Source organism: Felis catus, chromosome B4 (assembly GCF_018350175.1).
Source record: "Felis catus isolate Fca126 chromosome B4, F.catus_Fca126_mat1.0, whole genome shotgun sequence".
Taxonomy (NCBI): Eukaryota; Metazoa; Chordata; class Mammalia; order Carnivora; family Felidae; genus Felis; species Felis catus.
The window spans coordinates 107,484,196-107,510,249 of record NC_058374.1 but is presented as its reverse complement, the minus strand read 5'-3'; the positions used below and the strand labels follow the sequence as shown (position 1 = coordinate 107,510,249).

General features: G+C 34.7%; 1 protein-coding gene and 1 non-coding gene across 4 annotated transcripts in view; both read left to right on the top strand.

Moving 5' to 3' along the window:
• The window catches only part of SLC6A15 (solute carrier family 6 member 15), a 36,497-nt gene extending 14,223 nt beyond the window's left edge, over positions 1-22,274 (top strand). For all 3 annotated transcript variants that reach the window (XM_023257282.2, XM_011284141.4, XM_019835296.3), the window contains exons 2-12: positions 1,451-1,919; positions 5,907-6,064; positions 6,413-6,539; positions 7,049-7,230; positions 8,601-8,711; positions 11,755-11,996; positions 12,100-12,292; positions 13,308-13,500; positions 15,911-16,070; positions 19,421-19,583; positions 20,916-22,274. In XM_023257282.2, the coding sequence (XP_023113050.2) occupies positions 1,631-1,919; positions 5,907-6,064; positions 6,413-6,539; positions 7,049-7,230; positions 8,601-8,711; positions 11,755-11,996; positions 12,100-12,292; positions 13,308-13,500; positions 15,911-16,070; positions 19,421-19,583; positions 20,916-21,287 (2,190 nt within the window). In that variant the 5' untranslated portion in view covers positions 1,451-1,630 and the 3' untranslated portion in view covers positions 21,288-22,274. The remainder of the gene's footprint in view (positions 1-1,450; positions 1,920-5,906; positions 6,065-6,412; positions 6,540-7,048; positions 7,231-8,600; positions 8,712-11,754; positions 11,997-12,099; positions 12,293-13,307; positions 13,501-15,910; positions 16,071-19,420; positions 19,584-20,915) is intronic.
• On the top strand, positions 18,165-18,325 carry LOC111561594. The gene has a single exon (XR_002744236.2). It is a non-coding gene; the product is annotated as a U1 spliceosomal RNA (small nuclear RNA).
• Positions 22,275-26,054: the final 3,780 nt, after the last annotated feature.

Sequence of the window (26,054 nt, the reverse complement as noted above, 5' to 3'; positions counted from 1 at the left end):
TATTTTAATTGGGAAACAACTGAACACCTCCAATAAAAGTTGTTTACCTAAAGGCAACCAGTAAAAGTTACATGGTCAAGTTAATGAATTCCTTTTTTTTTTTTTTCTTTTTCATTGAGTTACCTAGCCCCCTGTCTTGTTCATGAAGATTATAAATTAAAGTATGATGGGCTATTTCTCTGACTTTGAATGTAAATCTAATACAGTTCCATCAAAGAATTGGTTTTTTGTAGCAACAAATGGCAGACTTCTTGGGATATTATTTCTAAGTCTTCTGACCTAATTTTGAAAAGAAGCATTCATATGTTTAAGCACTTTTTGAAATAGACAATCTGATTGGTCTGCGGACATACCCTATAGACTTACTCGGTCTATATTTGAACAGAGAAAGGGAAATGAGATATAACCTAAAATGAAATAAAGGGAAAATGCCAAAGTGGTGGTAGTATGTTTTTGGGCTCATTGGAGAGAATGTTTACACAAATAATAATTTTTACCGCTTCCTGCATCTTTTTATCCTATTCCTTATGTTTGGTGTGTCCTCAACTCCATTTCTGCCCAACTATAATGCTGCTTTTATGCAACGTTTCTGATCTCTCCTATAGTAATGATGTTGGGTCATATAAATTATGCAATGTAGTGTAATTATTTGGAATGTACCTTTCGCTCTATCAAATATAAGCTCCTTTAAAGCAGATATTGTATAATTTGTGAATGTTTGTATCCCTTAATTGTAGCCCTATTATAATTAATATCAAGTGGGTGAACAGATGAATACATGAACAGAAGAGATTCTATATAAGACAAATTTATAGGGATGACATGTAATTGTGTATGTAATTCTATGAGGAATAAAGTAAAGGATGTACTTTAGTCAGGAGAAAAGGAAGATTAAAAAAAAAGTCAAAAAATTTTAAGTACTAATGAATCCCATATACATTATGCATTGGAGTATATCTGAAATCAAAGTAGATTTATGTAAGAAGGAAGAAGTGAGTTAAAAGAAAATGTGTCCAGAGATACCTGGGTGGCTCAGTTGCTTAGGCATCCGACTTCAGCTCAGGGCATGATCTCATGGTTTGCGAGTTTGAGATCCACATCAGGCTCTGTACTGACAGCTCAGAGCCTGGAACCTGCTTCAAGTTCTGTGTCTCTCTTTCTCTCTGTGCCTCCCCTGCTTGTGCTCGCTCTTTCTCTCTCTCTCTCTTTCTCTCTCTTTCTGTCTCAAAAAATAAATAAAATAAACATTAAAAGAAAATGTGCCTGAAGCACATGTGTACTTTACAATTTTTATACTTCTGGCAACATTAAACTATGAAGGGCCAAGGACAATCATATGTCTTATACTTGGTAGTGAGAGTTTTCATTATATAAACTAATCATAAAGAGTTTTCAGTACTTTAAATATTTTTTCTCATTAAATATTGTTTTTGAACTTAAAATTTTACAGGTACCTCTAGAATATTGGACATTCAGATCCAGGATCCATTAAGACTCTATCACCTTGAATCAAGGATTTAATTGATACCCTCCTCCATCTTTTATTCATATCAATTAACATTTTTCAAAAAAAAATTGACAAATTCACCATAAGGGAATTTTTAAAAAATAATACTACCCACGTTTTCAAATGCCGAAGAATAGCAAGGTGGTAAAAAGAGAATTAGATGATGAAGTTATTGAGTCTGTCAAAGACCTTCTTTCCAATGAAGACTCAGCTGATGATGCTTTTAAGAAGAGTGAACTAATTGTTGATGTTCAGGAGGAAAAAGATATAGATGTTGAAGAGGAATCAGAAGTTGAAGATGAAAGACCAGCTTGGAACAGTAAACTACAATACATCCTGGCCCAAGTTGGATTTTCTGTGGGTTTAGGAAATGTGTGGCGATTCCCATACCTATGTCAGAAGAACGGAGGTGGTAAGTTTTGGGGGGTTTTGTTTTGTTGTTCAGTGATACGTTGCTAAGTAAATTGTAATTGACTGTTTGAAATAGCTCCTGTTGTTGCTGCAGTCTCATTATTTCAGAAAGTATGAATTCCATTGTAAAGCCAGGGAGACTCCTTTGTTGGAAGTGAGCTCACCTCTGTTTTCAGATTAGGTTTCCATAGAGGCAGATGGCTTGTTATGAATACTCAAAGAAAGATTTCTTAAGGGTAATACATTCTCAGATTCTTTCTGTGGATGTTATTAAGCATCTCTAAATTACTGAACTTTCTAACAAATGTTACAGGCATTCCTTATGCCTGTCAGTTAATCTCTTTGGAGAAAAACCTAAAGTTTCTGATATAAGACGATACTGGTAAAACAAGTCACAAAGAATTTTTTCTACACAATTTATGAACTCTGAATTTGAAATAATTTCATTTTACCACACAAAAATTGTATTTAATTTAGAGTAATTATAGTGTTCAAATGCTGACCAAAACTTTGTAGATCCCAGTGGAAGGGATTTAACCAGATAATTAATGTATTGCTAGGCATTCTTCATCCTTAGATACCATATATATTTGATTCCTAATTCTATAGTATTTGGGGACAATGTTTAGTTTCAAAAAAACTTTAAAGAAATTAGCATCCTTGCTGGGTTCTACTCCTGAAGCCAAGACTACACTGTATGTTAACTAACTTGAATTTAAATTAGAAAAGAAATCAGCATCCATAACTTTAAACAAAAATAAATCCATCAACGTAATGGTCTAGCTTTTTGTATTTGTGCATATAATAATAAGGGTTACTTAGCAAAAATTGTCTTAAAAATCAGTAAAAAACATATTCAAGGGATTGGCTTGTTCATGTAGGACACAAGCTCTATAGGGTACCAAAGTCAAGTAATATTAAGTTAACTAACATTTGAGTTGAAACTTTATTATCTATATACGTACATGGAGGCTGTGAAAATAAATGTGGTTAAAAACTAAATATTAACTAAATTTCATCGTACAAAATGTAGAAAGATTATTTTGGTATTTGATTCCAATTTGTGATAGTTTAGTTGACTGGACAAAAATATGGTTTTATACTTTCTGTACAAATCAAATGAGATAATATAGCCATTCATTTGTGAAATTTCTTTTTGGATTAAAAGATAAAAAGCTAAGGTGTTCTGATGACAAAATATATGTAAGATCTTACTTAGTTAATTCAACCAGGCACAAAACAACAGGTTTGGAAATAGTAGCCTGTTAGACAAATCTTCCTGAGAGGTAAGAATCGATACCTCTTGATGTCAGTGATGTGATGCACTACACATCACTCCACTGAAACCGTATGCTCCTTAGCCAGTCATGAACATCACATAGGAATTATTTATCAAATCAGCTATAAGCAGCTGTATACTACCCTGCTTTTTGTTTCTCCTGAGTCATCCCATTTGCCAAGACTAGAAGAAGATGAATTCTGATCTTTAAGCCTTTCACTTTATGAGCCTTACTGGCTATACTGTTGAGGAAGAAGGCTGTATTGCCTGAAGTCAGGTTGCCATCCATTTAACGCAAATTGTGTTTTGGTGGAGAACTCAAAGGATTTCATATTTAGAGATTAGTTATTAGACAGAATGGCTCCTCCTCCTTATTGTCATATGTAATAGGAGTCAAAACGTTCTTCCTACCATTGTTTCCTCTCTTCAAATAAAAAAATACCGGACAGCGATATAAAATGCCAATGGACTTTTTCATTTCAAAAGGGCTGTCAATACAAAAGGCTGTACCCAACATGCAGTATAGTATTGAGCCTTACAGGTATTTGAGTTGTATTTTCTGGCTGGTTAGTCAGATAACCTGAGACTAGTTGAATCTCATTCATCTGTCACTTGAGGCACTTTATGAATAATAGAACTAAAAAGTGGTAAACCAGCATAAGTTGATTTGAAGATACTAAATTTAAAGTACAATGGGTAAGCTTAGTAAATAGTGTAATATAGAAGCTACCAGCTCACATTTTGAAGTCAATTTGGCCTTGAAGCCTGGCTCTTTCCCACAGTAGCCATATGACCTTTTCCAAGTTAACTTGCTTCTGGTTTAGTTCCCACACTTGTAAAATGAGGGTAATAAGAGTACTTACCACATTGGATTCTTGTAAGGAAAAAATGAGTAACTACATGTAGCATGCTTAGAAATGTGCCTGGCAAATAGTAAATGCTCATTTATATCTTAGCTATGACTATTTTTAACATGGAGGTTAGTGTTAGAGTAATTTCGGTTAGAAGATAAAACTAAGTATCTAATAGCATGTCGTGCACACATAATTGAGGCACTGTCGCCAGTGAATCCAGTTTTAATTCATTCTCTCCCTCTCTAGTCATGCACACATACGTGAATGCATTCACATTCTAGGATTAGGCGCATGTATTAAAATGCTCTTTCAGTCCTTTGGGAAACATTTTCACGTCATTAGCACCTCAATGTTACTAATCATTTTAAAAATTAGATTTTTTTTTTTATTGTTCATTTTTTAAGGGCACTTGTCGGGATGAGCACTGGGTGTTATATGTAAGTGATGAATCACTGGCTTCTACTCCTGAAACCAGTACTCCACTGTATGTTAATTAACTTGAACTTAAATAAATAAATTTTTAAAGAATTAGATTTTTTATAATTCTGTTTTATAAACTCATGAATCCATGCTTTACATTACATACCCATTTGTAGAATCAACTTAAGTCAGAAAGACTGAAAATCCATCGTAAGAAAGTAGAGATTTTCTGTGGACCACTATATTAGGGAAATTCTTGTATGTGGTCATTATTTCAGAGATATATACTAAGATAAATAATTTGAAAAAAAAGTAATGTTTACTTCTTCAGCAGAATAACCACCAGAACAATTTGAGCAACTTCCAAAATCTATTCAATTCCACTAAATAGTCTTTTTTTTAATGGGAAAATACAACAAATGGATTCTTATTTTATTATTAATGCATTTGATGCATTGACACCACCAATTGCATAATTTACTTGACAGTATCTGGTTGGACAAAACTTCAGATAAGAAATTTGAATGTAGGAAGTCCATTCTAGGGGTTATTTAATGAATAATTTGCATATGTATTCTTATGTAGGAATGAATATGTTTCACATTTAACTTTATCAATTAATAGGATCTAATATTAACATTGTCAAACTTATTCACATTTTAAAATAACTAGTCATATGTCTTAATTTGAGATGTTGCTATAAAATAATTTTTAAGTATGAAAACCTTACTACAAGGATAATATATAAATTTGCACATGTATTTTACAATATGTATTAAATATCTTAGTTTTTCAGTCAATGTCACCATCCCTTCACAGAATTTTGGAAAACAAAAAAATTCCTGAAATGTACCTTGTAAATGAAGTATATATGGGAAAAAATAACATTTGTCTGAGGTAGAAGTTCTTATTATTTTTCTATTTTTTTTTCTTTTTCAATCTTGGCAGCCGCTTCTCCCCTGTTGTTATTTAGGGAGAAAAGTCAGCTGTAATACTAGAATATCTCGTTCACTCTAATTTATGTGATTTGGAATGCATGATTTAGATGAGTTTGAATAAGATTTAATAAATCACTTGATGAGCAATGTGTGAATAAGACTTCTTGGAGTTTGTGAAAACTACTTGAGAAAATAATTTTAAGAAATCAATTATTTTTATGGAAAATGAAGTCATGCCCTTTCAATAAGATGAAACTAAAAACTGTATTCTTACTTTAATCACAATTATTTTTTATCAGACGCCCTTTGTAGCAGTCAAGTTTGGGTTTCAAATACTAGAAAGTTTAAAATGATGAAATTTCATTTTCTTCAAAGTCCTTTAGAATTATACTATATAGAAGTTCAAATATTGTCTTTTATGAGATTTTCAAAATTAGTGCATTGTCTACTGTGACTATTAAAAATGTAATCTATTTTATTTGTCCTTGTTTCTGTAGGTGCATATCTTTTGCCGTATTTAATACTGCTTCTGGTAATAGGTATTCCCCTTTTTTTCCTGGAACTTTCTGTGGGTCAGAGAATTCGGCGAGGAAGCATTGGTGTATGGAATTACATAAGCCCTAAACTGGGTGGCATTGGATTTGCAAGTTGTGTAGTAAGTTTCCTGGTATGGTGTATGCCATATAATTTTTACAGGGTTTGTAATTGTATAGTTTTCATTTATATGAAATATTTGTGTATTTCTATTCAACTCTTTAATCGTATTTTTAAAAAAACATCTCTGGAGTTTGCACTAATATGCAAACCAAGCTGTAAATATTAATACAGTTCAACCTTGATAATGCCTGTTAAGACCTATAGGAGTCATCTTTTTAGAAAAGATGATGTGTTTCAAGTAAAAATGAAATGAGGATTTTTAAAATGTTGAATGGGGTTTTATGCATTTCATCTTGTTCAAAGGAAGGGGCATGAGAGATGTAATGTACACTGTTTTGTTTTGCAGGTGTGCTTTTTTGTGGCTCTCTACTACAATGTCATCATTGGCTGGAGTTTGTTTTATTTTTCTCAGTCTTTTCAGCAACCTCTACCTTGGGATCAATGTCCTTTGGTGAAAAATGCTTCACACACTTGTAAGACATGTACCATGTACTGTTTTTGTATATAAAGATCATAAAGTTGCTAAAAGTGTGAGACTTTGAGATTTTTTTCCTTTTAAAATAATGTGGAAGGGGCACCTGGGAGGCTGAGTTGGTTGAGCGTCCAGCTTCGGCTCAGGTCATGGTCTCGCAGTTTGTGAGTTTGAGCCCCACATCAGGCTCCGTGCTGACAGCTTGCTCAGAGCCTAGAGCCTGCTTCGGATTCTGTGTCTCCCCCTCTCTCTCCCCCTCCCCTGCTCATGCTCTGTGTCTCTCTGTCTCTCAATAATAAATAAACGTTAAAAAAAATTAAAGAAACCTCAACAAGGATACATGTCTGTGAATTTTGCACCATTGTGTTTTCATTGTGAATGTAAATACTTCTCGAGAATAGTAGTACTTTTCTATGAAATGTTAAAAACTGATTTATAGGCTTACTGGAGGAAAAAATGCCTCATTCCTCTTTCTAGTCTGAAATGACTGTATTACCTTTCTTTCTACAGTCGTAGAGCCGGAATGTGAAAAAAGTTCTGCCACCACCTATTACTGGTATAGAGAAGCCCTGAATATTTCCAGTTCCATTTCTGAAAGTGGGGGCTTAAACTGGAAGATGACCGTCTGCTTGCTGGCCGCCTGGGTTGTAGTTTGCTTGGCTATGATCAAGGGCATTCAATCTTCTGGAAAAGTTAGTATATTAGAGCCCCTCCTGATTATGCTAATCAACACTCCTGCATGCCCTCCACGCACCCCTCAAGCTCTGCTATAAATGTCTGGGCAAACTACAAGTACCATGTCATTCTAGGAAATACAGATTGGCAAAAAGTGGTGCTTTTAAAAATGTGTTTAAAGAAAGACCATAAAAATGTGTTTGATAGTGAAATCTGAAGTTACGTAATCTCTCCTTATTTCATCAAAGATCTTTCCTGAAATTTGTGTCAATACTAAACAATCTTTACTTTTGCTATTCATTCACTTGACCCTCATGTTTTAGTTCACCGAAGATGGAGGTGAGACATAGATAACAGGAGAGCGAGTCATGAGGCTCAGGAGATGAGTGCCGCAGACTGTGGGTGCAGCCCTGCTTTGTCCTGAAGCTGCAGAGAGGGGTCTGAGGCAGCTAGCAAGGGCCTCGGTGTGGGGCTCAGCTGGAGGAAGAATGATGGGGCAGGGAAGGGAGGTGCTGTAATGTGAGGCTTTGCAGGTCAGAGGGAGGAACTCACATTGTATTGCAGCTGTATTAGAAATCCTGGGAATGTGTTAAGCAGGAATAAGATACCCTGAGTGGTAGCCTGAAAACTAGGAGAATATTACCAGTGGTGCAGGACTACTTCTGGGTGTTTGACTTTTGCACCTGGATGGATGGTTGGGCTATTTGTAGAGGCGGAGACGGGTGGGGACATCTGTGGGGAAAATGCAGAAGTTCTTTTCTGGACCTGAAAAGTTTTAGAGACCTGTTAGGCTTCTACATGGAGATGTCAAGGAAGCTGTAAATGTCTGGTTAGGACAATTGCTTTTCTATGGTTAAACATTTGCTTAACTTTAAACGTGAAAACTTGTGAAGCGGAAAGTACAACCTTGGCATTGCCAATTATTCAGTCTTGGGAGACTTAACAGGGGTCGCTCCTTACTCCAAAAGCTTTACACACTTATAATGGGATTTTGATTAATGAGACAATAAAGACTTTTTTGCTGTTTCTTTTACCTAAAACAATATAAGTAAGGATTTATTAGGGTGTCAGTGGCCATTAATTTCTCTTAAATCTTGCTTGTTTTGTGAACTATAAGAAATCAAGTTAACGATAACTATGGACTATTTTAAAGGAATGTAAGTAAGAGAGAGTCCTTATTTCTCATTATATCTCAAATAGGATCTTAAGTCGCATTGCATTAAGACTAATAAGCCATTCTAATATGATGGCTATACAAGGTATTAATAGTATTATTAATCATGCTATAAAAACAGACTGCCAAAGTATAGAAGTGGACATATAATCTTAACTATAGAAAGGAATGTAGATGTTAGTGTGTCTCACCTATATTTTTTTTTCTTTGTAGATCATGTATTTTAGTTCTCTTTTCCCATATGTGGTACTTATATGCTTCCTAATCAGAGCACTCCTTTTAAATGGTTCAATTGATGGCATCCGCCACATGTTTACCCCTAAGGTATGTACTGCATTTCTATTCAAGGCTTATGATCATAAAAGCATTATGTCCATTGTTAAAATGTTCCCACAGTTAGACTTAAGGGACAATTGTTCTAACATATGTACATTAGCCTTTTAAATTATAGCTGTTATGTTAACCAGCCTAGAAAAAAACAGGGCTTTTATATATCTATAATTATATCCATCTATTTCCAATTTTATATGTCCCATTTTAGTTCTAGAGTAAGACTCGCTATGTGAACTTCAAAAATTCCTCTTCTATAGTAAATTAACTTCCAGTTTTTTACACTGAGACATTTTAGGACTTTTCCATCTTTACCCTTCTTCCTTCTCTAAGTCAGTGGTTTTTAACCTTTTGTAATTGACTGCTTGGAAAAAACCGATAAGATCTTCTTACCAGAAAAACATAAGGAACATAATGATTTGCTTAATATCTAGAAGATTGACAGATTACCTAAAATCCATAAATGGGGGCTGAGGACGTGTCTGTGCTGTAAATCCTGTCTTGAGAAAATCAGTGTTCTTGTTTTGAGGTTTTGTACTTCCTAGAATAATACTTATAGTGGCAAGTTTGGGAAGTTTTCTGAATATACATTTCAGAAGCATTCTCATTAGGCTCCATAAAAGGCTCAGAACTTATGTTCTTTTATTCATGTTAGAGCTGAACCCAATGCTGGGCCCTTTGAATCTGTTTAATGAATCCTTGTGGGTTAAATATATTGATTTGGCAGGAAACAAGTTTTGAGATGTACATAATTTTAGTAATGAAGTTATACCTCACTATTAGTTTGCTAACACTTTTATTGGCAGACACTGAGTTACAAAAATACCGTTTCAAAATTAGTTCAGAAATTGGAAGTTATCTGAAGGGTGAATGTGCAGCCAGCATCATGTTGTGGGATTTGGGCAGAAATTAGCTTCCCTGGAATTCTTTGTCAGTCCTGGCAGCTGCCTTGATACTATGCAAAAGAGGCTGTGTTCTTTGGGTATCAGGTTCCCAAGCTGGAACCTGGAATTCATTCTCTAGTAGCAAAAATGCTGCCATTGATATCTGATTTTCTTGACTAATTCAAAAGTCCTGGTTAGCATTTAGAGTTTTGGAACTCCTCAGTGAGTAACTACTGAAGATTTATAGATTTCAGCTGTATTATAATTTAAATCGGCTTCAAATGGACCATACTTAATATCTAAAAACATTTATAGTGTAATGTTAAAAAAAAGAAAGCTTTTTGAGTTTAAAACAACAAACTTTGGTGTAAACTTCTGGAATATCACTTTTTATAAGTTGGCTATTGCTTGTGACATAATTCTGAATATTTGATTTAAATAAACATCTTAGAGTGTAAATACTTTGATAGGACACTTTTACCTGCCTCCATATTTAAAACTGTAGCATTATTAACATTTTAAACCAGGACTGGGGAATCACTATTACAATATAGTTAATTCTTTCTTCAGTTCATTTTCCATTGACTGTGGATAGATGTGGGTGTGATAGTTACTCTGATAATGATAAGTTGTCAATTACTTTTTAGTTTACATTGTTTGTCCAAGGGAGAAAGTAAAGGACACAAGTAATCTGAATAATATCTTTAGTAAATAGGTATTGCCTGCCATCTAGTGGGAAGAGTAGAGATAGATTGTTAAGTGTGTTTTAGATCAGTATTCATGATAGAATAGTAATGTAGCAACAATCAATAAGCAATATGAATATTTTAGTTAAGTCTTCATAAATTATACATATGATCATGATTATGTTTCATGAGAATATTATATTTACATTATATTTCAATAGTAATCACTAAAATTAATTGAACAATAAATCCTAATATTTGAGAAAATAGGCATTTTGGAATCTACTTGAGTTCGTATTTTAGCTCTGCTCCAGAACTGCTGTGTAACCTCAGGCAGATTCCTTAATCTTTCTATCATTCAGATAATAGTAGCAACAAATTTCATGAATTGTTCTGAAGATTAAATGAGATAATCCATATAAAGTGCTTATCAGTGTGCCTACCAGTACAGTCCATAGTTGTCCAAAATGATTGAGCACTTAGAGTGTGGTAGGTCAGGAATGTGACAGAGTGGTATATGCCTTGCTACCCCGTCTGCAGTTGAGGAAGCTGAAACTTAGAGAGAGCAGCCACTTATGGTAGATTGCACTGTTTTTAGATAATGAAATGGCAGAATCAGGATCTGAAACTGGAACTCATGTTCTTAGCCATGTTTGACATTGCTCCCAATGAGAACAATTTCACTGCAATGGTAAAAAGAGATACAATACCAATTTAAACACTATTGTTACTGAAATCAAACTTAACTTTATTAACATCTGTGTCAGATATGGGTAATAATTGTTCCATTTGAAAGGTTTGATTGTTATATACAGTTATAATTGCCTAAGAAGTGAAGCTGAGTTACTTGAAGTATATATTCAGCACAGGTTTAGAACTTTAAAACTTTGGATATGAAAGTGTCTTAGAGATGATATAGTTACACTTCTTCCATTTTCAGGCAACTGTTGAAATGAATCAACAATACATATATGAACATGCAAAGTACAAATAGCTCTAACCAAGCTCATAATCTGCTTATTATCTGCTTTGACTGTTAGACTTCCACCAGAAAACACAAAACGTAGGGTATTAGTTAAGTAATTAGATTTTATTGATAAGTTATTTTGCTTTGGAAAGAAAACAAAGGCATAAGTAAGAAATGATTGAAGATAGTTAATTTGAAATAGTCCTTTTGATTTATTTGTCTTAAAGATATTTAAAAATTCCCTTATAGGTAGAAAACCTCCACGTAAGTAAAATTTCCATCTACATGTTTGTCTGTAGTCTTTCTTCATATTTCTTGTTTCGTTACTAAGTGAAAAATTTATTATTTCTACTTACGAACAGATTGTCACCCCAGTTTAAATAACCTTAAATATATCATAAGTATCATTATGATATATTTAAATAGTAGAACTGATTCCATGTAGAGCATTCTTAAATACTATTTTGCAGCTGACTTCTGTTATGTTTAATTTTAAACAGCTTGAAATGATGCTGGAGCCCAAGGTCTGGAGAGAAGCTGCCACCCAGGTGTTCTTTGCCTTAGGGCTGGGGTTTGGTGGCGTCATCGCCTTTTCAAGCTACAACAAAAGAGACAACAATTGCCACTTCGATGCTGTCCTGGTGTCCTTCATTAATTTTTTTACATCTGTCCTGGCAACATTGGTGGTGTTTGCAGTTCTGGGCTTCAAAGCAAATGTCATAAATGAGAAATGCATCGCAGAGTATGGATATTCATTTCCTTTAGCTTTTGATGGCATAAGCATATGAAAAGTATAACCTCCCAAGCCCATAAATGTTCATTAATACGTTTTTTCTGTTTTCCAGAAATTCGAAAATGATCGTAAAATTTTTGAGAATGGGCAACATTAGTCAGGATATTATTCCTCATCATATCAACCTGTCAGCTGTTACTACAGAAGATTATCATTTAGTTTATGACATCATTCAAAAAGTGAAAGAAGAAGAGTTTCCTGCTCTTCATCTCAATTCCTGTCAAATTGAGGATGAGCTAAATAAAGTTAGTAGGTTATATTTAAGCAGTACAATAGTCATCAATCATTTAATTAATGCATTATCCAGAAAACGTCTTTTAGGAAAATGACCTTTAAAATGCCTGTGGAAGATTATGCTGTTTCAAAACTGACATTTTTAATTTCAGAGGAGATATTTTCTTCTTTTTTTGTTTAAGTTTTTATTTTACTACCAGTTAACATGTGGAATTTAAGGAAGAAGACAAAGTGGGAAAAAACAAGAGAGAAATCAAAAGAACATACTTTCTTAAATCATGCAGGATTGCTTTACTTTAAAAAGCAATCCCATTGGTTAAGCCATAATAATTTAAAATAAAATAGAAACTTTCATCATAGAAAATGAAATTAGTCTGATACTTTTCTTGGTATAATATTTTAATACAAAATTTGAATTTTGACTATCATTTGTATATTGCATAATTGCTTTGACACATGAATACTTGGCCATTTTAGTATTTATGTTTAACAAGTCCTGATTAAGTCCTTTTCTTCAGCCACTGTCGTTTATTTTAATAAACACGAAATAGGTGAACATTAATAAATATCATTGTATTGGTTGTTGCCTTTTCCCTGTATTGCCAAAAAGGAAAATATAACAGAGAGCTTGGCTACTAATCCTTTGCCATAAGACAGTTAACCATACATGAGACTAAGCGTAAAGAATCATGTGCAGGAAATTATGGATGGAGCCATCATTTATATAAAAATCTTAAGTTCTGTAAAGAAAGATTTAATTACCAACTTACTTTTAAACGTTCTTTTTTTTTTTTTAATTCTGGTATATTGTTTTTATGAGATAACACAATTGACTAAGTTTGGTTGGAGACACAGTTTCTTAGGAGACAACAACACGATATCAGCCTATTTATTTCCAGTATTTCCAAACATTATTCAGTGTTTCCCTCCTCTTTGTAACTGATATATATATATATACATATATATATATGGCTATCTCTTAATATTATTTGGTACTAATGTCACTATTTTATATATATTTTACAGGCTGTTCAGGGGACTGGTTTAGCTTTTATTGCCTTTACGGAAGCAATGACACATTTCCCTGCATCTCCCTTCTGGTCAGTGATGTTCTTCCTCATGCTCGTCAATCTAGGGCTTGGCAGCATGTTTGGAACCATTGAAGGGATCATCACACCTGTTGTGGACACTTTCAAAGTGAGGAAAGAAATTCTTACTGGTGAGTTTTTATGCATTTGACTTTTCATTGAACTGATACAGGCCATTTTAGGAAAGTTTTTTATTCATTCCTATCTATTAATATGTATATTATTTGTTATTTATGTATTTATATACTATGCAAATTATAGATTTAACATAGGTTGAATTGATTGTTAATGATTACTTATTATATCACTCTTTATTAATAGTAATGTCACTACCATGAATTACTGGCATTAGAATAAAGTCATAGAATGTTTATGCATAACTTTGTAAATAAGACAAATATTCTTTTTTTAATGTTTATTATTTTTGAGAGAGAGAGAGAGAGAGAGTGCAAGCAGAGGAGGGGCAGAGAGAGGGGGAGACACAGAATCTGAACCAGGCTCCAGGCGCTGAGCTGTTAGCAAAAAGCTCCATGTGGGACTCGAACTCACGAACTGTGAGATCATGACCTGAACCGAAGTCGGACGCTTAACTGACTGAGCCACCCAGGTGCCCCAACAAGACAAATATTTTTAAAGGTTCAGATCTGATATTCCTGTTCCAAAAAATGCATAGTTGAAATTGATAAATCTAAATTCAGTTCTCATATAAAATAGCCTTTATGGCCTACTAGTAGTTAATACTTCTAAGTAAGAAAGATAATAAAACAGTTTATCAATATGTTATTCATAAGTCCAGTCTGCAAGCAGTTATTAAATACCAGTTATGTACTGCATCATCCTTGCATTTGAAGAATGTAAAGGATATAAGAGAAATTAGAAAAGAGATACAGAGATATAGGAGAGCCTTGTCTCCAAAAATAATAGTACTGATAACTAAAACCAAGTTTGGGTAGATAAGACTTACACCAGGTAATATACTGATAGATAGCATAACAGTGATTTAACATGCTGTAAGAATAAGGAAGCAACAAAAGTCATCTAAATATATGGTGGAACTATCAGTAAAAGCGATGGAAGTTAAATTGGAAGTTAAATTGGAAATTCATACTTACTGGGATTGTTAGAGAACCCTCATCTGATTGAACCCAAGGATGTCTGTTTTCTCCCCTCCCAAACTGCCATTACCTGCTCAATTATTTGCACTCACCTCTGCTAAAAGGTGGTTGAGAAGTAGAACATAGCCATCTTTTATTTTTGACAGGTCCTTTGCTGAGTGTGTGAGAGAATAGTCTAATGAAAATATGGGAATATTATATAGATTCCAGAAATCTAAGATTTTAAAAAAATTTTATAAAGTTTTTTTTTTATTGTTTACTTAAGACGAGAGAGAGAGAGAGAGAGAGAGAGAGCAAACTGGGGAGAGACAGAGAAAGGGAGATAGAATCCCAAGCAGGCTCCACACTGCCAGCATGGAGTCCAGTTTGGGGCTCAAACTTGCAAACCGTGAGATCATGACCTGAGCCGAAATCCAGAGTCAGATGCTTAACCGACTGAGCCACCCAGGCACCCCTCTCTAAGTTTTTATATTAACTGTAGGTGCTCAGAAGTTTTTGCCTCTTTCTTAGCTACTACTCCAGAAACTCCTTTTCGAAGGTTCTTCTCTGTTACTTGGATAATGAGATTGTCCAACCCTGTCATTATTGTATTCTCAACTTATCTATTCATGCAATATCAAGATAGAGATTTGGGTTGGTGCTCAGGCAAGATCTGATCGGATTTCTTCAGTTATGCTTTAAAAATAACTGTATTTCAGTCAAATATAAAAATATATGTTATCACAATCTTATTATGAGCTATATTAGTCTCATTATTAATTTAAGACTTCCACAGAGCTTCCAAAACTATAAAACATTATTAAAAGCAGAAAAGACCTATGAACATTTGCTGCCTGAAAAGGTCACTATGTTATTTTTTTATATATAATTTTTTTTAACATTTATTTTTGAGAGACAGAGAGAGACATAGCATGAGTGGGGGAGGAGCAGAGAGAGAAGGAGACACTGTATCTGAAGCAGGCTCCAAGCTCTGAGATGTCAGCACAGAGCCTGACACGGGTCTCAAACTCATGAACCCTGAGATCATGACCTGAACTGAAGCAGGGCGCTTAACCGACTGAGCTACCCAGGAGCCCTGAAAAGGTCACTTTGTTATTAATAAAGAGAAGTATATTACAGAGATTTATGCTTTTAAAATCTTCTCAGTTTTTCTGTCTTTCTTATTTGTGCGTGTAAGTAAGTTTCTGCAGAGTCAGGGCAATGAATTGAGTCTTACCATGGATTCCTATTAAATCTGGGCGTAGCTCCAGCTAACTAACTCCCAATGTATTATATTCCATAGTATCAAGAAAGGTGTTGCCTGTTTATATGATTGATAAGTTATAAAAGTGAAAACAAAACTGTTTGAACATGGTAATTCATAATTAAATTTAAAAGATGCCCGTGAATAAAAGCTTAATTTTTTTCATCTATTTCTTTTGTACAGTTATCTGTTGTCTTCTGGCATTTTGTATTGGCCTGATATTTGTGCAACGTTCTGGAAATTACTTTGTTACAATGTTTGATGATTATTCTGCTACACTGCCTCTGCTAATTGTAGTCATTTTGGAGAATATTGCTGTATCCTTTGTTTATGGCATAGATAAGTAAGTATCTATGCATTCATTTTTCATCTCTATTTTGGAAAGACCAATTGTCAATACCTATTTCATTTAGAAGAGGAGGGGAATGATTAGAGGGGAAAATGCTTTGCAACATCAGATCTTTTGCAGGCTCTTTTTTCATTCAATCCCTTGAATACGGTATATTCCCCTATTAGGTGATTAGATAGAATTGTGTAGATAGTAATATAATCTAGGATTCTGGAGCTTTGATTTAATTCTAGTTATCAAATAGTAACCTCCAAGATTAATGAGTAATGGCTATGGTCCAAGAACCAACAACTTTAAGTTGTTTGAAGTTATTATTGTTGTCCACATTTCACATGTCTCAGGCTTATGAGACGCCAAGTGACTAACTCATCACACACCTGGACAGAAGCACATCTGGGATTCATAGCTATTTCTGCTTAACTTTAAATCCTATCTTCCTAATTACTTCCTAATTACCTCTAAATTATATACCTGCTTAATGCCAAAAGTATATATACTTGGCATGAAATGAGGCATTAGAGTAATTGCAGAAGAAAAGGGTTACTAGAGGCTCTGTACAATATTTTTTAAAGTTGTTGCCTCTAATTAACATATATGGACTAAGGCACTAAGATCATTAGGTTATTGAAAGTATATGTAAAGTAAGAATGAGTGTGTTGCATGAAGACCAGAGTCCTCTCAAACAACGTTGAGAATATTATCAGTATTGAAGGAGTTTTGTGACAAAGGTTGGAAAATATTTTTATTATTGTCAAAAGCTCCAGGCAAGCATGGGGAGGGACTTTTAGTAGTCATGTACTATATAGCGATAGTAGTAATAGCTGTCTAACATGCATTAAAATCTGAATCCTCATAAAAATACCCTGTAGTAACTAATATCCATATTACAAATGGAAAATTGGCCTTATTTATACAGGAGAACACAGTATGTTGGTTATAGAGCCAGGACTTTAATTTAGACCTTAATTTCAAAACTAGGTATCTCTACCAAGCTACCCTCAACTCCTAACTTGCATTGTGTTGGCATTTGATGTTATTATTGCACTGATCTGTGGATCAATTAAGATCATAATGTAGATTTCCATTTACACAGTATGTCATTTACAATAGGCATAGTACAAAATATCTCATTTTAGTAGTGTCCCTAAATAATAATGGTTAACAACAGAAGGAGAAATGATACTCCTACTAATAGTAGTTATTAAACTTGTATCTACGAAATTCCTACTGTATGTGAGGCAGTGTGCTCTGCACGCATTGCCTATGAGGCTAACAATAACTTCACGATAGAAATTCTGTTTTTTTTAAATGCCGAAAAAAAAATGCTCTGTCATCTTTTAGTGTATATCTTCGTGTATGAAAACGCAGGAAAATTCACTTCACTTGATTGTGGTGTAAAATCTTAGGAAAAAATACTTTTTTTTTTTTTAAAGAGGAAAGGAGGAGAATAAATCCCTGCAGACAAAAAAACACACAAGCAAAATAGATGGAAAACTAACCATATTTCAAAATGAGTTGAAATAAATTGTTTTAAGTGATAGAAGCTACAAAATATTTTAAAAATAAAGAATATGACAATTAGAGAAAAGGGAGATTTGAAAACAAGGTGATAGAACTCAGGAAATAATTGTGAATAATAACAATAAAAAAACACTTCCAAAGTGATGATCAAATTAAAATGAACACAAAAACAATAAGCACAGTGACTAGTTCCACAAGAATTAGAAGCCAGAAAGGAGTAAATGTTTATTTTTTTAAACAAGAAGAAATAACAAAGGAGCAAAGCGAAAGAATAGAGACAGGAGTTATACAAAGACGACTCAACATGTGTACAATGAAGTCCTCTAAATGCAGTGGCTGGAACATATCAAACTCTGTAATTCAAGAAACTTGCCTGAAATAAGCGACAACTTGAATGTTGAAAAGGCACATGATATACTTGGAAAAATGCCCATAATAGCCAACACTAGGACGTAGTCTAGGCTATTACTTCAAGACAAAAGAAAAAAAAAAAAAAACCACAAAGATAGAAAGAAGGGAAAAAATAAAGGGCTATCCAGGCAAAAACAATAAGGAAACAAAACGATCATACTTACCCTGGCTAGGGAGATACCATGATCATGAAGGTCGTTTTTCCAGGGAGAGGCTTAGTGCACTCCGGATGCACTGACCGCTGTGATTTCCCCAAACGTGGGAAACTCAACTGCACAATTTGTAGTAATAGGGGACTGTGTTCACACTTTCTCCTTTAAAACAAACAAATAAAAAAAACAATCAAAATTATGTATAAGAGAAAAATCAACAAACTTTTTTGTAACAATATTATATAGTTAAGAAATATTTACAGTTCTCAAGGAAAGAAAACATAAGCCAAAGATTTTAAATCCAGCAAAACTCACATTTAAGTGTAGTGACCACAGACAGTTGTGAACTTACAAAAAATTGGGGAATATAGCTACTATGATCTCTCTTTGAAGAATCTAATAGAGAACTATCTGTACAAAATCAAAAATTCTGCAGAAACATTGCTACAAGGACTGGTGGGTGGGCAGTAAATATCTCTAGATAAATACTAGGGGATATGGACTAGTATGTAATGATTATATGCTTTGACAATGGTAACATCATTTACCTAAAAGGGTGAACTTTATTTCATGTAAGTGATACCACAACAACCTTACTTAAAACAACATAAGCCTGATCATTACTAGGTCTAAGTGCTAATTTACAGGAAACAGGAGGATCAAGTGTAGTTGTGAAACAACACTTGGGGATGTGATCAGAAAAATCCAGACTGTAGGAGTACTATGAGATAAAGTGCCTAGTTGATTTAACAAATAGATTGGAAGAAACAAAAAAGAGAAGTAGAAGGAACCTAGAGATGAAAAATGGACTTGAGAAATACATCAGTTAGTCACAGTGTGTGGACCTTCTTTCAATTCAAACAAACAGACTATGAAAAGAAGTGAAAGTTTAGATTATATAAAGACTGACTGAATATTGAATGATATTAATTTATTATTGCTAAGTAAAAAAAGGGACTAGGAATTTTTAATGTATTGCAAATATTGTGTTTATAGAGTAGAAAGTCACCAGTAGGAGACTTTTTCAGTAATTGGTTTAAGAAGGCTTTTGCTAAATGAAAATCACAGTACTTAACTGGTTCCATTTTACTTTATAAATGTTCTTAATTTGTAAGTAATCTTCCAATATGATTTTTTGATTCAGTATAAAATGTCATAGGGTATCATCGATGAAACCTCTGTCAAACTATTGATAATGCACATTTTTAAGGCATAGAAATAATTACCTGAGGCATAATTAAATACTTTCTTTTTATTTAGGTTTATGGAAGACCTGAAAGATATGCTGGGCTTTGCTCCCAACAGATATTACTACTATATGTGGAAATATATTTCTCCTCTAATGCTATTATCACTGCTAATAGCTAGTGTTGTGAATATGGGATTAAGTCCTCCTGGCTATAATGCATGGATTGAAGATAAGGTAAAATACAAAATAAGGAAGCTATGAAAAATATACATAAAATATTATTTTAGGGGTTTTTGTCTTTTGCTTTCTTCACAGTATATTTTGCTGTTTAATACATGGTGTTGTTTTTATGCAGGGATCTTGAGATTTATATTTTGTTTGACCCCAAACATGTATGATTTTGCTGTACATTGTAGTTTGTTTGTTTGTTTTTTTTAATACATGAGAAACACTGATTTGGTCCTCATTAAAGTAACTGTGTTTATGACACCACAGATGAACCAATAATTATGGGGCCTTTGACTCTAGAAAACATACTGCCTAAACCACCAGGAATATTTTTTCCTACATAAATTTATTAAATCATATCCCAGATACTATATAATAAGAGAATATGCAGTGGCCGTGTACACATAATTTAAGTAAATACTGAAGGAAAGTTTTGTTATAATTGCTTTATATTAGCAAAGACTATTTCAATTTCTGTTTTCAAGGTGCAAATTAGCTACATAATAATAAAGGTACATATTAGCTGTTATAAAACCAAAATCCTTATTTTTCAGAGATATTTCTGACCTTTAACTCTTCTATTGTCAGTAATTATATAACAACAATTAAATTCATGACTGGGGCATAAACAAGTCTGTTAACTCTTACAAAAATCTTGGGGCCAAAATTTAGATTTTTAGGGGTGCCTGGGTGGCTTGGTCGGTTAAGTGTCTGACTCTTGATTTCAGCTTATGTCATAGTCTCACGGTTGTGAGATCCAGCCCCGTGTTGGGTTCTACGGTGAGCGTGGAGCCTGATTGGGCTTCTCTCTCTCCTTCTCTCTCTGCCCCTCCTCTGCTCGTGCTTTCCCTCTCTCAAAATAAATAAATAAACTTTTAAAAAGAAAAAAAAAAACCCACAAAATTTAGATTTTCAGTTTTTAGAAAGACAGGTGGCACATGTAACATGTAACTATCCCCAAACTTAATGACCAAGAGCAATGCTGATTTATTATTTCTCAGGGTTCTGCAGTTGAGCCGGGCAATTCTTCTTTAGGTTTTTCCTGAGCTAACTCATACAGTTGATTAAACTTGGAGGGTTGGTCTCTGTCCATGTAATCTTTCATTCTTGCCTTCTTCCTAGCATTATTGACTGAGGACAGCATTCTAAGAAACAGAGGCAGAAACTGCAAGGCTTGTAACGCCTAGCCTTGAAAGTTGATTGATGTCACTTTTGTTGGTCAAAGCACATCCGAAGACTCTTTGCTTACAAACCCAAGATAAATACAGGTTTTTGGTTTTTTTTCCCACACACTTTTAGAGCAAGATAACCAATAATGGGTTTTTTTGACTTTCACAGGCATCTGAAGAATTTCTGAGCTATCCAACCTGGGGAATGGTTGTCTGTATCTTGCTGATGGTCCTGGCAATACTCCCTGTCCCAGCTGTCTTCGTCATTCGTCGCTGCAACCTGATAGACAATAGCTCTGGCAATTTAGCATCTGTGACCTATAAGAGAGGAAGGGTCCTGAAAGAGCCTGTAAACTTAGAGGGAGATGATGCAAGCCTCATTCATGGAAAGATACCCAGCGAGATGTCATCTCCAAATTTTGGTAAAAATATTTATCGAAAACAGAGTGGATCACCAACTCTGGATACTGCTCCCAATGGACGATATGGGATAGGGTACTTAATGGCAGATATGCCGGATATGCCAGAATCCGATTTGTAGCCAGGGGGAAAATGTCAGCGGGTTCTATTTGGTTCATTTGTATGAATGAACATGGGCTCTACTAAGAGAAGCATTGGGCTTCACTTATCAGAGGGCGATCTCAGGTGTTCCTTGGCTGTGATCTTTAATCCTAAGTACATGTAAATTCAACTAGAGCATTCCTTCAGATTCTTTGGTTTACATTTGCGCAGAAAGAGTTACAGATAAAGCTTATAGTGACTGAGGTCCATGTGTGTCAGAATTTTTAAAAATACTTTTGGTGTTTTTTCAAGCATTTCTATCTCAAAAAAAAAAAAAAACAGGTGTTACCTCAGTTTGTAATGATTTCTGGTTTAATAGTATTGGCAATTCAAAAATGGTATAATTTAAAATGTATAAGTTTGCCTTCAGGGTAAATCCCAGTATTACAAAAACATTTCTGTAAGTTGGTGCCTCTAAGCACATTTCCATGAACATATTGTGTAGATAGGCTGTACTTATTTTGGTAGCATTGATACCTTCTTAGACAATTAACTGAAGAAGACTGCAAATATTTTCTTATGTAATAGCTGTATAGAGCAATAGTATCAAAGAATAAGAAGGCACTAATGCTGGATGACAGTTTAGATTCAGAGGTGACTGGGGATCATGTGCTCGATGGCTGTATATTTTGTGTAAAATATATGTGTGAAAGTGATCTAAGAATGAGTCACTCAGCGCTCTCAAGAATTATGCAGATTCTGCATTTTCCTATGCCGTGTGCCTAAAAACCTACTTGATATTTATTGTGGTTTCAAGATTACTCATAGTATATTTATATATACTTGCAATGTATATATGTATATTAGTACTCTAAGTACTGATTTGAAAACTTGAAGCAAGATGGCATTTTATTTCATATCTTTCTGTTTTGCTTCTGTTTTATGCAAATATAAATCCTTTTTTAAGTGATTGTTAAGATTGTATGGCATTACATTTTAAGCTACAAATAAATGAAGTTAAAAATGATGTTTGTTTTCCACATTGATTTTTCTTGTATCACCTATACTGGATTATCTTGCATTTCAGTCAGGATTTAGGCATTTCATAATAAGTAATCATCACATTCAAAGAGGGATTAATAAATTGATTAATACAGCTACCACCACTTTAGAGACTAGGGAGAAATAGAATGCTATGGTTAAATGGTGTTCTGATGCAGTCTCACAATTCTTGAAAAAGTAGTCTCCTAGGAAACCATGTGTACACTTGACCACTTGCAGGGTCAGTATTGTCTCTGAAGTGTAAGAAATTGTGACTTTAAAAAAAATTTTTTTTTAACGTTTATTCATCTTTGAGAGACAGACAGAGACAGAGCATGAGTGGGGCAGGGGCAGAGAGAGGGAGACACAGAATCTGAAACAGGCTCCAGGCTCTGAGCTGTCAGCACAGAGCCCGACGCGGGGCTCGAACTCACGGACCGTGAGATCATGACCTGATCTGAAGTCAGACACTCAACAGACTGAGCCACCCAGGCGCCCCTAGTTGTGACTTTTTTTAATGAGACTGTTGCATATATGAATTTCGATGAAGCAGAGCTCCACTGAGTACCATCTCACTAAAAGGCTTTTATTTATAGCTGTCCTACCACTAGATTAGTCGCATTTATAAAATAACGATGAATACAACAGCAAAATAGGAGAGGTAGGACACATACCATATCTATTATTTATGGCCAAATATTTTTGGTCTGCTATAGACTATGTTATCAGACCACGTCGTAGCATTTAAAATATAATTCCGCTGGTGACCAAAACTTTTGGTTTTGTTTTTACATTTTCGTAAATATTATATTTTGTATCACTTTAAAATTTAGGAATATTTTATAGATAGGCAATGTATGCACATTATAAAGAACTCAAAATTGATACCAGTTCAGTGTAAATTTCCCTTCCAACAGTTCTAGTCACCCGATTCCATTCTTCAAGGCACCACCATTACCAGTTTCTTATGTATCCTTTTGGAGATGCTCTATGTAGAGCTTAAATAACAGCATTCTGTGTTCTGTTTTCCGGATCTTATTTCAGTGAATAATTTATTCTGGACAGTGTTTCATGTGAAAGCACATAGATCTGCCTGATTATTTCAGAAGCTGAAGTAATAAATTTTGTTTATTTTTATGTTGAAGCAATAGTTTTTATAAGCTTCCCCAATATTAAAGAATTTGTACCAAATACTTACTTTACCTGCTGGCCTTTACTTTGTCGTGACTATAGATTGTCAAATAGCACCATCCCCCTTTGCTCCTCCCCCTCTTGCCATAGGCCATTTATCTACAGTTTGGATTCCTGCCTTCTGCTGGCGAATAGATCTCTTCTCTTCTATTCACCCAGTAATGTGAAGAATGCAGGAATCCTGTAGAACGGAAGAGAATCTGAACTGTTTCTAATGCCCCCACTTAGCAAATGAGGCAACTAGACAGTGAAGAGAGCAAGGTCTTCTCTCATTTCTGCTGCTTTTATTCCGTCAGTTCTTCAGCTGTTCTTTCATTTACTCATTTTCCCACTTTTTCTTGAGCATCTCTTCAAGCATCTAATTTGTTCTTAGTACTAAGCCAAGGCACTACTCTAATTAACGTGAACTGTTTATCTTGATCCTATTTTCTCCTGTTTGTCTGGGAGACCCCTTTCCCACGCTTTCCCGGACAGCACAGTATTTAATCAATAAGCGGTAGTGTGTATGAGTTATCCTTCTCTGTGCTCTAAAATTTGAGGTTTACTTGTTTTCGTATCACTTTCACTATGTCTGTAAGCTCTGGCCTGAATTGTACTCGGATGTAACATAGTCAAGGTTGTCTATTTTTAAATGGAAAGGAGGCTGGGGAGTGGAACAGTAAGGCTAATAGAACGTTCAATGTGGGGCAAAAAGAAGGGGAGACCATGTACTCTCACTGTTAGGTGTTGGAATCATAAGGAGGGAGTCTAATAGTTTGATGCGACAAAGTCTTGGGATGTAATTTTCTGAAAGTATATTTGCATTTCCATGTGGTTATGTCTATGTGCATTTTTTAAAGGAGGAAGATACATTATAGAATCTTCAAATGGGCAAGTGATCCCAGAAAGTTTAAGAGTAAGATGTAGTGCTTCTTAACTGTAATTATGCCTTACAGTTACTAAAGACACTATTTCCAACCTATTGAATGTGAATTCTTTCAGGATTGGATGCAGGACAATGACTCTTTTTTTGGTTTTTGTTTTTAAAATTATTCCAGTGTGCATTCTTGGTTAGGAACCGTGGATATGAAGAAGATGAGAAGAAGGACAAGTAAATGTGAATTCTAATTGTCTTCACTCAAACAGAATAAAAATGAAGATGCTATAGCTGTGCTAACTGGGGAGAAAAATAATTTAGGTGGATAGAAGTTGGAATTCATAATTTGGAAAATAATTTGAAAAGTAAAATATCTTTCTCCTTTTGAGTTTATTCCAGTCACTGTTGCCTGAACACTCCCCAGAAATGATCCATATCTATGTCGATTGAATATGAATAAAATCAATACTGATTATATCAATTATATGAATTTTCCCCCTAAATTTTACTTATAAATTTTTGGGGCCATAAAGTTTTGATAAAAAGAAAAAAAATGTAAAACTCTAGAAAACTATTGGAAATATTAAAGATAAAACTTTCCATAAGCTAGTCATTACTGAGTATAGCATACTTTACCTTTATAACTACCACTGAAGTAAAAGGTTTCATATGTTGTTTTGCCTCAAATGACTGACTCCCAAATTGGCTCATTGTGTCTAGTTACTGGACATATGTCCCCATCTGAAACATTGCCTAAAGGATGCCTATCATGTGGAGGTTTTCTTTAAAGAGGAAAAAAGCCTGGGACATTATCTTGTCCTAAATTCAGTGCCCTTTGGGCTCTGCTATTGCTTTAACACACCAGTCACTCCTAGCACTCCCATTAGAATACACACACACAGGGGCACCTGGGTGGCTTTGTTGGTTAAGCGTCAGACTTCGGCTCAGGTCATGATCTCATGGTCCGTGAGTTCAAGCCCCGCGTCGCGCTCTGTGCTGACAGCTCAGAGCCTGGAGCCTGTTTCGGATTCTGTGTCTCCCTCTCTCTCTGCCCCTCCCCTGTTCATGCTCTGCCTCTCTCTGTCTCAAAAATAAATAAACGTTTAAAAAGAATACACACACACATACCACCACTGCAACCACCAATAATAAATAACACAATCAAAACACCTGATTTATATGACTGGGCAAAAACATGCCCTGTGGTACCCAGGCAGTGCCACGTGAGGTACCATGTACGTATAAAGAACCATGCCGCATAGATGAATTAATGGTGGTATCCCTGCTGCTTTTCTTTCCCCCTATTTGCCTTTTCAGGCTATATTCAGTTGCATAGTAAGGAAGATAAAGGTTTTTAGAGAAGAGTGGCATTAATGTTTCTGAAAATACAATTTTCTTAAGAAAAATCCATTAAAAGAGTGGCAAAAACATCAGTTTACTGTTCTTTCTTTTTTTTTTAATGTTTACTATTTTGAGACAGAGAGAGCAAGTAGGGGACAGGCAGAGAGAGAGGGAGACAGAGGTCTGAAGCAGTATCTGTGTGCTGTCAGTGCAGAGCCCAAAGTGGGACTCAAACTCATGAACCAAACCAAGATATCATGACCTGAGCCCAAGTCAGGTGCTTTACCGACCGAGCTACATAGGCGCCCCAATTTTACTGTTATTTAAAGGGATGCTTATAAAAAGCAAAAAAGCAGGACCAATCTGAAAAGATTGAGT